Source organism: Ranitomeya imitator, chromosome 4 (genome assembly GCF_032444005.1).
Source record: "Ranitomeya imitator isolate aRanImi1 chromosome 4, aRanImi1.pri, whole genome shotgun sequence".
Lineage (NCBI taxonomy): Eukaryota > Metazoa > Chordata > Amphibia > Anura > Dendrobatidae > Ranitomeya > Ranitomeya imitator.
This window is the reverse complement of record NC_091285.1, coordinates 205,797,338-205,811,029: the sequence shown is the minus strand read 5'-3', so window position 1 is coordinate 205,811,029 and position 13,692 is coordinate 205,797,338. Positions and strand designations below refer to the sequence as shown.

The window sequence follows — 13,692 nt, the reverse complement described above, 5'->3', positions numbered from 1 at the left end:
TGTCGGTCTCCTGTATTGACTGTGCACCAACATGTCCCTAAGGGACCTTCCTTTTCTGAAAGTTATACTGGGGTATTCTCCCACCACCCCTCTCAGATCAGGGTCTAGTTTTAAAATGTCCCAGTGTCTCAACAGGACTTTTCGAATCTCCTGGTGCCTGACATCAAATGTACCTATGATCCTGATAGTTTCTGTAGAGTCCTTTTCTTTTTTCTTTTATGTCACGCAGTAGGGGCTGTGAGGTGGGGAGGCGCATGCGCGATTATATCGCTGCGCTCTGCGTTGTGGGCTATAAGGTCCGAGCATGCGCATAGGCTTTGCAGTGAAGTGACCCACCGCTACCCGGAAGTAGTTCGGGGATGCGCCAGATGTACACCAAGAGAGGCATCGGCGCAGGAGCAGTGATGCCGCAAATCCACCCGCTGTAGTCTGCGGGTCAGCGGGAGCATGCGCCGTGGAAGCAAAGAGTGCAGCAAGCACCCGGAAGTGAGCCGGCAAAGGTGGGACACTCGGATCTACCTGCTGTAGTCTGCGGGTCAGCGGGAGCATGCGCCGTGGAAGCGGTGAGTGCAGTAAGCACCCGGAAGTGAGCGGGCAAAGGTGGGACACGCCCTCAAGCGCACGTATGGCGGTAGGCTTTAAAGAGCAGGAGGCATCATGGTTATTCACTACTACTACACCGGATCAGGACACTGTTCATCCTATAATCGAGCCTCCTGAGGAGCCCAATGGGGCAAAACGCGTAGAGGCGCTATTGATCTGTGTGGCAACTGGCAGGCGAAGGGAGATAAGTGATTCAGTACTTCCTATATGGGATATATTTGATATGTGGACATTTGAATAGTTGTGTGGGGCACTGCAATAGATTCCCCCATAGCTAATATGATGGCCTTATAAGTATCTAGGCCAAATAACCCCTTTGCTGATACGCCAATATCTTTGCCTACTGTGTTCCTAAATATGCTATGTTTTTATGTGTGTGGGGATCTAGGGTTCCTTTAGTATAGGAGTATCTCTGTCTATCTACAGCGGTTCCCTTAGTCTGTGGGTAGTGGGCTTTCCCAGGGGGATATAGGGCATTACAGGGCCCCTAGGGATAGCCACCGTGGAGTGGGGGCGTCATATTGTTTCCCTCATAGGGTGCCAACCCGCGCAGGTAGGAAGGTGCGAGAATAGCACACCTCAGGGACACCTAGTTACCCCACTTTTAATTAAGTGTTTATATGTGAGCACAGTACATGTCTTTTTTGGATATTTTTTTGTCATTTTTTGTGGTGTGAACCAATATGTAGGTTCATGTTATCAATAAAGATTTATAGTTTTAGGGATTTAATACGATTATATACAGTGTTTAAAGCACCCTTATTTATGTTCCCACATTTCATAAAAGTTTGGTATTGGAAACTACACCCTAATTATATAATCCCCTTTATACTTCATTTTATCGTAGATTATCTCTACAGCCTCCTTATATATGAACAATATATAAATCAGTGAGCACCAATTTATACCAAGCTTACCTTAACATGGGCTCCAGAGGTTACTAATATTTTACTGTCAGGCACAAAATGAATATCAGTCACCCAGCCGTCAATTTTATTCACAGAAGTCTCCTGGCATTGTCTCAGAAGTTGCCCACTCTGCACACTCCAAATCTGACAATGGAAGAAAGAGTTATTAAGAATATTTCTGGAATACAAAGTACTTGAAGACTTTCACAGACCCATTGGCTTGCATTGTTGATTTTGATCTGACCCTCAGATCAAAATCGAACAGGTCTCCAATATTTTCCGCAGACCATTCGGTCTGAGGAAAAAAAAAATCAAGCATCTGAATGGCCTTATAAATTATCATGGGTACGAGTGCGATCTGTGAAAATCACATACACAAAAATCAGACGTGTGAATGAGGCTTAAGAATTAGGCTATGTGCACACAATGCGGATTTGTAGCGCTTCCGCAGCGTTTTTTTCCACGCGGAAATGCTCAAAAAACGCAAAGGATTACTTAAGCAATGTTAATCAATGACATTTCTGAATTGTTGTGCACAAGATCTGGAAATTTCCGTCCTTATTTGCAGCGTTTTATTTTCCACAGCATGTCAATTCTTTTTGCCGGTCTGCAGCGTTTCTGCACCCACTTACTTCGAGTCAGTCAAATCCGCAGCAAAAACGCAGGTGTAAAAGGTTTGCGGATTTGCTGCAGATTTGCATCCAAAAACGCTGCAGAATTGTCAAAGGTAATGATGTCAGGGGTGTTATCTCATCTCTGTATACGGATTTACCACACTCACTTATTGGGATATCCGATTGGCACGAGGGCTAAATGGCAAAGGGAGCTGGGTCGTTTGGAGGATGAAACGTGGGAGTGTGTACTAGAATGGATACCAAAATTATCACTAAATGAGCCATATAGGCTCTCCCAGCTTTATATTGTACACAGAGTGTATAGATCCCCGGATGTCCTGTATAGAGCTGGGCTGAGATCTGACTCGGAATGCCCTAGATGTAGGAATGATAGTGCTGGAATGTTTCATATTTTGTGGACGTGGATTGACTGCTTTTTGGTTGGTGGTTGTAAGTCGGATAGAAGGGGCATACAGATGTGTGATTCAAAGAGAACCTTTGGTGTGTGTGTTGGGGTACGTGGATGAGATAGTTGTGGATAATAAGCTGAAAATAGCAATCGCTAGACTACTATACATGGCTCGGAAAGTCATGGAAAATTGGGTCAAAGAGGAACCTCCCTCGAGGGGAGAATATATTAAATATGTGAAGCAGGTCATTACCCTGGAAAAGGGTGTATATCAGAAAACAGGGAAGATGGTCCTGTATGATAAATTGTGGATGCCCTGGCTGGATCTAGGCTAGGGGAAGTTACGGGAAGCAAGGCCTGAAGAGGATTCGCCTATATACCAATGGTTTATATGTTCAAAATAAAAGTCAATGTATACGGATAATGCATATAATACTACAAGACATGTTAAGAGAAAAGCGTGAGCTGTCTAAAGAAGGAAAAGGAGGGGGGAGGGTGGGTAAGGAGGGGTCAAGAGTGGAGAAAATTAAAATTTATGTCTTAACCCCTTCCTGACATGCGCCGTAATAGTACTTCTCTGCGGGAACTGAGTTCCCGCAAACCGCAGTACTAGTACGGCGGCACGATCGTGCGGCCTCACGCTGAGTGCCGCGGCGATCGCATGCGAGTGTCAGCTGTATATGACAGCTGACACCCCGCAGCAATGCCCACGATCTCGCGTTGTTCTGGTGTCCTGGAAGGAGTCCCCGGATCCAAGATGGCCGCAGGGCTCCTTCCGGGTCCTGAAGAGCAAGCGCCGGAAAGCCTACAGCACTGCCTGTCAGATCGCTGATCTGACACAGTGCTATGCAAAGTGTCAGATCAGCGATCTGATCTAATATAGTGATGTCCCACCCTGGGACATTGTTAGAAAGTAAAAAAAAAAAAATCCCCAAATAAAGGAAAAAAAAATAAAAAATCTCAATAAATTCATTTATTTATGTAAATAAAAAAAACAATAAAAGTACACATATTTGGTATCGCCGCGTCCGTAACGACCCGCTCTATAAAACTATCCCACTAGATAACCAATTCAGTGAACACCACAAAAAAAAAAAAAAAACCGAGGCAAAAAACAACGCTTTATTATTATACCGGCGAACAAAGTGGAATAACACGCGATCAAAAAGACGGATATAAATAAACATGGTACCGCTGAAAACGACATCTTGTCCCGCAAAAAAAAAAGCCACTTTACACCATCATCAGCAGAAAAATAAAAAAAGTTATAGCTCTCAGAATACAGCGATGCAAAAACAATTATTTTTTATATAAAATAGTTGTTAGTGTGTAAAAGCGCCAAAACATTAAAAAAATGATATAAATGAGGTATTGCTGTAATCGTACTGACCTGAAGAATAAAGCTGCTTTATCAATTTTACCACACGTGGAACGGTATAAACGCCCCCCCTAAAAGAAATTCAGGAATTGCTGGTTTTTGTTCATTCTGCCTCCCAAAAATTGGAATAAAAAGCGATCAAAAAATGTCATGTGCCCGAAAATGGTACCAATAAAAACGTCAACTCGTCCCGCAAAAAACAAGACCTCACATGACTGTGGGCCAAACTATGGATAAATTATAGCTCTCAAAATGTGGTGATGCAAAAACTATTTTTTGCAATAAAAAGCATCTTTTAGGCTACGTTCACACTAGCGTTGTGCGCCGCTGCGTCGGCGACGCAACGCACAACGCACGCAAAAACGCGGCAAAACGCACGAAAAAACGCTGCGTTTTGCGACGCATGCGCCGTTTTTTGCCGAAATTTGGACGCAAGAAAAATGCAACTTGTTGCGTTTTCTTGGTCCGACGCTAGCGGCAAAAAAGACGCATGCATCGCACAACGCAGCACAAAAAGACGCATGCATCCCCCATGTTAAGTATAGGGGCGCATGACGCATGCGTCGCCGTTGCGTCGCCCGACGCAAACACGACGCAAAACGGGAAACGCTAGTGTGAACTTTACCTTAGTGTGTGACGGCTGCCAATCATAAAAATCCACCAAAAAAACGCTAAAAATGTAAATCAAACCCCCCTTCATCACCCCCTTAGTTAAGAAAAATAATGAAATTTTAAAAAATGTATTTATTTCCATTTTCCCATTAGGGTTAAGATTGGGGCTAAAGTCAGGGTTGGGGCTAAAGTTAGGGTTAGGGTTGGGGCTAAAGTTAAGGTTTGGATTACATTTATGGTTGGGATTAGGGTTGGGATTAGGGTTAGGGGTGTGTTTGGATTAGGGTTTCAGTTAGAATTGGGCGTTTCCACTGTTTAGGCACATCAGGGGCTCTCCAAACGCAACATGGTGTCCAATCTCAATTCCAGCCAATATTGCATTGAAAAACAAACAGTGCTCCTTCAATTCCGAGCTCTCCCGTGCGCCCAAACAGGGGTTTACCCCAACATATGGGGTACCAGCGTACTCAGGACAAATTGGACAACACATTTTGGGGTCCAATTTCTTCTGTTACCCTTGGGAAAATACAAAACCGGGGGCTAAAAAATAATTTTTGTGGAAAAAAAAAAGGATTTTTTATTTTCACGGCTCTGTTAGAAACTGTAGTGAAACACTTGGGCGTTCAAAGTTCTCAGAACACATCTAGATAAGTTCCTTGGGGGGTCTAGTTTCCAATATGGGGTCACTTGTGTGGGGTTTCTACTGTTTAGGTACATCAGGGGCTCTGCAAATGCAACATGACGCCTGCAGACCATTCTATCTAAGTCTGCATTCCAAACGGTGCTCATTCCCTTCCGAGCTCTGCCGTGCACCCAAACGGTGGTTCCCCCCCACATATGGGGTATCAGCGTACTCAGGACAAATTGGACAACAACTTTTGGGGTCCAATTTCTCTTGTTACCCTTGGGAAAATAAAAAATTTGGAGCGAAAAGATCATTTTTGTGAAGAAAAAAAATGATTTTTTTTTAAGGCTCTACATTATAAACTTCTGTGAAGTACTTGGGGGTTCAAAGTGCTCACCACACATCTAGATTAGTTCCCTAGGGGGTCTACTTTCCAAAATAGTGTCACTTGTGGGGGGTTCCACTGTTTAGGCACATCAGGGGCTCTCCAAACGCGACATGGTGTCCGATCTCAATTCCAGCCAATTTTGCATTGAAAAGTCAAATGGCGCTCCTTTCCTTCCGAGCTCTGCCATGCGCCCAAACAGTGGTTTATCACCACATATGGGGTATCAGCGTACTCAGGACAAATTGTACAACGACTTTTGTGGTCCAATTTCTCCTGTTACCCTTGGAAAAATAAAACAAATTGGATCTGAAGTAAAAATGTTGTGAAAAAAAGTTAAATGTTCAAATTTTTTTAAACATTCCAAAAATTCCTGTGAAGCACCTGAAAGGTTAATAGACTTTTTGAATGTGGTTTTGAGTACCTTGAGGGGTGCAGTTTTTAGAATGGTGTCCTTTTTTGGCATTTCTGTTATATAGACCCCTCAAAATCACTTCAAGTGTGAGGTGGTCCCTAAAAAAAATGGTTTCGCAAATTTTGTTGTAAAAATGAGAAATTGCTGGTCAATTTTTAACCCTTATAACTTCCTAACAAAAAAAAATATGTTTCCAAAATTGTGCTAATGTAAAGCAGACATGTGGGTAATGTTATTTATTAACTATTTTGTATGATATGACTCTCTAATTTAAGGGCATAAAAACTAAAAGTTTAAAAATTTTCACAATTTTCGCCAAATTTCCATTTTTTTCACAAATAAACGCAAGTCAAATCAAAGACATTTTACCACTATCATAAAGTACAATATGTCACGAGAAAACAATCTCAGAATCACCAGGATCCGTTGAAGCGTTTCAGAATTATGACCTCATAAAGTGACAGTGGTCAGAATTGTAAAAATTGGCCTGGTCAGGAAGTTGAAAACAGGCTTCGGGGTGAAGGGATTAATGTGAAATGTTTTATTTGAATTTTATACTTAATAAAAAATATTTGAGTAAAAAAGGTAATGCTGTCTGATGGAGGAAGAATGTGTGGAGCTTACAAAACCGCACGAAAATCCTCAACAAAAACACTACAAAAACTCGGGGATTTTCCACTTCATTTTTCTGACAAAAAAAAAACCTTGCAGAAATTTCTGCAAGCAAATCCGCGCTGTTTGCGCATAGCCTCAGACTTTTTGCCCCTTACCTTCCCCGATTAAGCTATGTAGACAGTGAAACCTTTAGAGAGGGCAATTTCTCATAACATTTTATTTAACCGAGGGAGTTTTTCCACAAATTACAATATACAGAACATAGAATAAAAACAAATGAGTAAATACTCTGCAGCAAGCAAATAAATAAACAGTAATAGTACATGGAAATAACATAGGACACCAGTTGACACCACTTTGATAGTGACAATATAATTATTTTTAAGTAAAGTAATCTCTATTGACATTTTACAACAGAATTTTTAAACAATCATAGTACATAATCAAAAGACAATATAATTACAATGTAGGTCTGCGGTCCACTACCACAATACTGCATAAAACACTGCACCTTCATGTGATCACTAGTAATACAGCTCTCCTATGAGTGTTACTAGTAGACCGCTCTTTATTTTAAAGGGAACCTGTCACCCCCAAAATGGAAGGTGAGCTAAGCCCACCTGTAGATAAGTCCTTGATGTTATCCTAAAAGATGAGAAAAAGAGGTTAGATTATACTCACCCAGGGGCAGTCCCGCCGCAGTCCGTTCCGATGGGCGTCGCGGTCCGTGTCCGGCGCCTCCTATCTTAATCTTGTCTTCACGCTGCGGATCCGATGCAGGCATACTTTGTCTGCCATGTTGAGGGTAGAGCAAAGTACTGTAGTGCGCAGGCGCTGGGCCGCTCAGACCTTTCCTTGTGCACTGCAGTACTTTGATCTGCCCTCAACAGGGCAGACAAAGTACGCCTGCGCCACAGCATGAAGACAAGAAGAGGACGCCATCGTAAGAAGATGGGAGGCCCCGGACCGGACCGAGACGCCCATCGGACCGCCCGCCCAGGTGAGTATAATCTAACCTCTTTTTCTCCTCTTTCAGGATACATCGGGGGCTTATCTACAGCATTACAGAATGCGGTAGGTAAGCCCCTGATGCTGGTGGGCTTAGCTCACCTTCCATTTTGGGGGTGACAGGTTCCCTTTAACCTACACTAAGGAGAAATCGGATTTTGTTTTAATATTGTTCAATAAAGCTAATAAAGAATTAAGCTGTATAATAGGTGGAAGTTGTGGCTAATTTTTGCCCTTACTAGCATTAGTATTAAATAAATATATTTATACCATCACCATATTGGAACTCCTTTTTGTAAAAAATATATATATTTATTGTGTTTTAGAAACTTTCTGTGCCTTTACATTTACAGGAATGGGATGTGGCATATATTTCTGGCAACTAATAGCTAGTATAAACTTAGACGTATTACCAAAAAAATATATGCCAAATCTGTCAAAAATCATAAGCCACTTTAATAAGTCTCATGTATTTTAAGACTTCAAGTATAAGTTTTCACTGCTTAAGAATTATGACATTATTAATAAATCTGCTCTTGTGTGCAAGAATAATCAAGCTAAATGCACCAGAACCAAAAACTTAACATGTTATGGGTCTCGAAAATGGTGAAAAAAGTTTTTATTTTCAAACTTTTTTTCACAACCTAACTTAAAAAAAATAAAAATGCACATTTGATATCGCTGTAATCGTAGTCATCTGTAAAATCATAATGCCATGTCATGTTTACAGAAAAATTAAAGTCATTAAAAAACAATTGCAGAAGTGCGGGGCTTTTTTTTTCTCCATACAATTTCACCGCACTTGGAATTTTTTCACATTATTTGGTGCATAGCATGGTAAAATAGATAGTGTCATTCAAAATGATAAATCATCGCACAGAAAGCAAGCCTTCTTTTTGAGCAGAAAAGTAAAAAAATATAAGGCTCTAGGAAGAAGGCGAGGATAAAAGTAAGATCCAAAAAGAAAAATTGCCCAGTCTTTAAGGGGTTAGAAAAAGTATTTGTGCACGCTATTCATCAAGTAGACTTTCCATTTGCAAAAGATTGTGGGGTGCCTAAGTGATCACTATGTTATACTCAATTCAGACTCCACACCTCTGGTTTTATTTTTACATGTTTAATATCAAGTGACTGCCTACACCCAGTCTGAACCTCCTTCTTTCAAAACAACAGATAACGGATAAAATACTAACATTACTAACATACCATTATTTCACCGTTATCATCGCCAGTTGCTAAATAGTGGTCATCAGATGAGAAGTGGCAGCATCGTACACAGCTCTGATGACCTCTCAGCTCATGCAGAAGAGATAATCCAGCTAAACTCCAAATCTGAAATGGAAGACAACACATGATGCATATTTACATCCATTCTTCGCGATGTATCCCTTGGTGACTACAATGGACTATAATTACAGTGTAAACTATTGCCCATCAATTAGGGAGATACATTTCATGGAGTAAGTGAAGTTACCCAATTGGCAAGCTATTCATGCACACCAGTCTTCAGTTTGAGTTTGCCACAGTCAATGTCCAATTTCTACCACCATTTTCATCATGCTTTAATACTCAAAGGGAAGTCAACTGTTATGTTTAAGGTGCTCAGAAGTAAACAATAGACAAGTCTTGATTCAAAAACTTTGGCACCCAAAGAATACTTTAATCACATGACCCTCCTCCCCCCCCCCCCCCAAAAAAAAAAAAAAAGGGATAACGTTCATCCAAAAGAAAAACAGATAATATTCATACATTTCGGCTAGATGAGGCCTTTTTCATGGAATATCTGTATACGTGATAGATACAAAAGGTGACGCTCATTACCATAATAAATCATATGAATACATAAACAAAGGCACTATAAGCATTTTTGCATATCTACTGTTCTTAAAATCCAAAAGGATTGCCTTCCAATATATGTGCAATAAATAAGCACATCTATGTAGGTAGGTATACAGGGTGATTCTTTTTATCCATTGGAGTGTTCCAAGTACGAGGCATATCTAATATATAATTGCCTAGAATACTACTTCCTGCAATTTGTGCCAACTTCCGTGGCTTTGTTCGGAGCTAATGTCCGGAGCTAATGTCCGGAGATAAGTGACGTCAACAGTGTCCAGTGTCTGATTGGTTGCCGCCTGCTGCGAGCGACCAATCAGAAACGTGCCGTACTGTGACACACTCCGCCCGCCATTTTGGTGTGATTTTTGAATTTTTACCTCACAGCAAGTTTCTACTGCGTGGAGGCGGGCCCAGTGACGTTGCTCTTCAAGCTCCTGCCGAATTTCGTCAAAAAAATGATACCATTTACCAAAACTATATATATTTAGTTGTGAAGTGGTTCAGTGACATTTTCACACCAATTTTGAACTTTTGTTTGGTGTTTTCTCCATATACTGCCTATTATTTTTGTTCTTTCTTACTATTATTTATTAATTGTATTATTCTTACATTTGAATAAATAAAGTATATATGGATTCTAGACTCCCGATTCTTTAGAATCGGGCTGCCATCTAGTATTACATAATTCTCATATCTGAATATGTGAGAAATCATTGATGATTTCACTATGAAGAACACTATGAAGTGGTTCTTCTAGGATGCCCATGTAACTAGTGTAAACTACATTTCCCACAATCACCTTCTCCAAACATACAGTTAGGGCCAGAAATATTTGGACAGTGACACAAGTTTTGTTATTTTAGCTGTTTACAAAAACATGTTCAGAAATACAATTATATATATAATATGGGCTGAAAGTGCACACTCCCAGCTGCAATATGATAGTTTCCACATCCAAATCGGAGAAAGGGTTTAGGAATCATAGCTCTGTAATGCATAGCGTCCTCTTTTTCAAGGGACCAAAAGTAATTGGACAATGGACTCTAAGGGCTGCAATTAACTCTGAAGGCGTCTCCCTCGTTAACCTGTAATCAATGAAGTAGTTAAAAGGTCAGGGGTGGATTCCAGGTGTGTGGTTTTGCATTTGGAAGCTGTTGCTGTGAGCAGACAACATGCGGTCAAAGGAACTCTCAATTGAGGTGAAGCAGAACATCCTGAGGCTGAAAAAAAAGAAAAAATCCATCAGAGAGATAGCAGACATGCTTGGAGTAGCAAAATCAACAGTTGGGTACATTCTGAGAAAAAAAGAATTGACTGGTGAGCTTGGGAACTCAAAAAGGCCTGGGTGTCCACGGATGACAACAGTGGTGGATGATCGCCGCATACTTAATTTGGTGAAGAAGAACCCGTTCACAACATCAACTGAAGTCCAGAACACTCTCAGTGAAGTAGGTGTATCTGTCTCTAAGTCAACAGTAAAGAGAAGACTCCATGACAGTAAATACAAAGGGTTCACATCTAGATGCAAACCATTCATCAATACCAAAAATAGACAGGCCAGAGTTAAATTTGCAGAAAAACACCTCAAGAAGCCAGCTCAGTTCTGGAAAAGTATTCTATGGACAGATGAGACAAAGATCAACCTGTACCAGAATGATGGGAAGAAAAAAGTTTGGAGAAGAAAGGGAACGGCACATGATCCAAGGTACACCACATCCTCTGTAAAACATGGTGGAGGCAACGTGATGGCATGGGCATGCATGGCTTTCAATGGCACTGGGTCACTTGTGTTTATTGATGACATAAGAGCAGACAAGAGTAGCCGGATGAATTCTGAAGTGTACCGGGATATACTTTCAGCCCAGATTCAGCCAAATGCTGCAAAGTTGATTGGACGGCGCTTCATAGTACAGATGGACAATGACCCCAAGCATACAGCCAAAGCTACCCAGGAGTTCATGAGCGCCAAAAAGTGGAACATTCTGCAATGGCCAAGTCAATCTCCAGATCTAAACCCAATTGAGCATGCATTTCACTTGCTCAAATCCAGACTTAAGACGGAAAGACCCACAAACAAGCAAGACCTGAAGGCTGCGGCTGTAAAGGCCTGGCAAAGCATTAAGAAGGAGGAAACCCAGCGTTTGGTGATGTCCATGGGTTCCAGACTTAAGGCAGTGATTGCCTCCAAAGGATTTGCAACAAAATATTGAAAATAAAAATATTTTGTTTGGGTTATGTTTATTTGTCCAATTACTTTTGACCTCCTAAAATGTGGAGTGTTTGTAAAGAAATGTGTACAATTCCTACATTTTCTATCAGATATTTTTGTTCAACCCTTCAAATAAAACGTTACAATCTGCACTTAAATTCTGTTGTAGAGGTTTCATTTCAAATCCAATGTGGTGGCATGCAGAGCCCAACTCGCGAAAATTGTGTCACTGTCCAAATATTTCTGGCCCTAACTGTATTCACCTCCCGCCTGCCCAGATGATATATATACAAAAAATTTGTTTTCAAAATAAGTACAGGTGCTTGTTCACCCTCAAAACAGCTCAGTCACATTCCCACCTACTTGATTTACATCCATCTCCATCTGGCTACTGTAAAGTTAGAGCTGTCAATCAAGGAAAAGAGGGTGGAGCTAGAAGCTAAAGAAGTCAGTACTTCAAACTGCCGAACCTCATCAAAGGTGCACCAAGTGCCTGTGCTTGGTTTGAACAGTCATTTTGCACTGAGAGACTCCCTTTAAATCAACCATTGTGTAATTCTTGCAAATTCGTGTTGCATCCAATGATAGCGGATACTTAAAGATATTGATCAGGCATATCATGCTGTCAAAGGTACAGCATCCACAGTATATCCCCCATCCTCTGGAACTCTCTGCCCCAACACGTCCGACTATCAACCACAGTCGGATCCTTCAGACGGAACCTGAAAACTCATCTCTTCAGGAAAGCCTACAGCCTGCACTGACACCGCTGCTGCCTCACCAACACCGGATCTACCGCCTCTCCAACACCGGAGCTACCGCCTCACCAACACCGGAGCTACCGCCTCACCAACACCGGAGCTCCTGCAACCCTCAACCTACTGTCTCCTTCCCCATAATCCTGTAGAATGTAAGCCCGCAAGGGCAGGGTCCTCGCCCCTCTGTATCAGTCCGTCATTGTTAGTTTGTTTACTGTATGTGATATTTGTAACTTGTATGTAACCCCTTCTCATGTACAGCACCATGGAATCAATGGTGCTATATAAATAAATAATAATAATAATATACATCAGTCAACCTGACATGGGGGGCGCAAAATAGATCAACAAGTAATGCCGTACCTTGGCGCTCTTATCAGCTGAGGTAGATGAAAATTTCAGTGAATCAGATGAAATATCACAAGACAAAATAGCACCACTGTGACACGGAAGCTCATCTTCTGCGCATCCACTCTGAAGATCCCATACCTAAAACATTTAATAACAGTATAGTTATATGTAAAGTGCTCAAACATAACAAAAGCATTCAATAAAGGGTTTGTATGATATACACTGGTTCTAAAGCATAAAGCAGTCTGATATCGTGCAAAGGGCAGGATGAGCTGTAAAGCAGGATCATCATCACATTTGGCGAAGCCACCACAAGATATACCAACGTCATCTTTTACTATGTGAGACTATTTCCCACTGGTGAGTGATCATGCAACACAGGCGTTTATTCTCCGATTCTGGCGAGTTCTTGCATTTACTATAAATCCCATACAAACCTGGCAGGATCAAGAGTTTACGGAGCCGTAGCAGTGTTTTATCATTAGAGGATAATTATGTTGGATAAACACATCAGATGATTTTTATATAGTAAATAGCTTGATAAAATCTGTATAAATTGCCTTTTTTTTTGTCACATTTTAAAGTTATAATATTGTTGGAGGTACACCAACTCTTTAAATGGTCATGGTTGTTTCAACAAACGTATGCTTATTAAATTGCTTATGGATAAAAAAAATATAATTTCATCACCAAAAATTATTTTTAGAGAAAAATTGCTTTAATGTGGTAACTAGGTGTCTCTCTTCCGAACACCATGCTGTCCACTGCCTGTTGTCAAGACTGATCAGTATAGAGTTACAGACAAGCAAGATGAATTACAGAAGAGAATTACAGAGTCCTTAAAAAAAAAAGTATGCTGCACGATATCCTGCTGAACATACAGAGGCTTTCGAAAGTATTCATCCCACCTCCCTTGGCTTTTTACCTATTTTGCTACATTATAACCTGTGTTTAAATATTTTT

General features: G+C 41.0%; 1 protein-coding gene across 1 annotated transcript in view; it reads right to left on the bottom strand.

Moving 5' to 3' along the window:
• Positions 1–13,692, bottom strand: part of APAF1 (apoptotic peptidase activating factor 1) — a 205,098-nt gene that overhangs the window by 13,776 nt on the left and 177,630 nt on the right. Inside the window, exons 24-26 of the mRNA XM_069764312.1 lie at positions 12,742–12,867; positions 8,779–8,904; positions 1,521–1,655 (exon numbers count right to left, since the gene is read on the bottom strand). Of these exons, the coding sequence (XP_069620413.1) occupies positions 1,521–1,655; positions 8,779–8,904; positions 12,742–12,867 (387 nt within the window). The remainder of the gene's footprint in view (positions 1–1,520; positions 1,656–8,778; positions 8,905–12,741; positions 12,868–13,692) is intronic.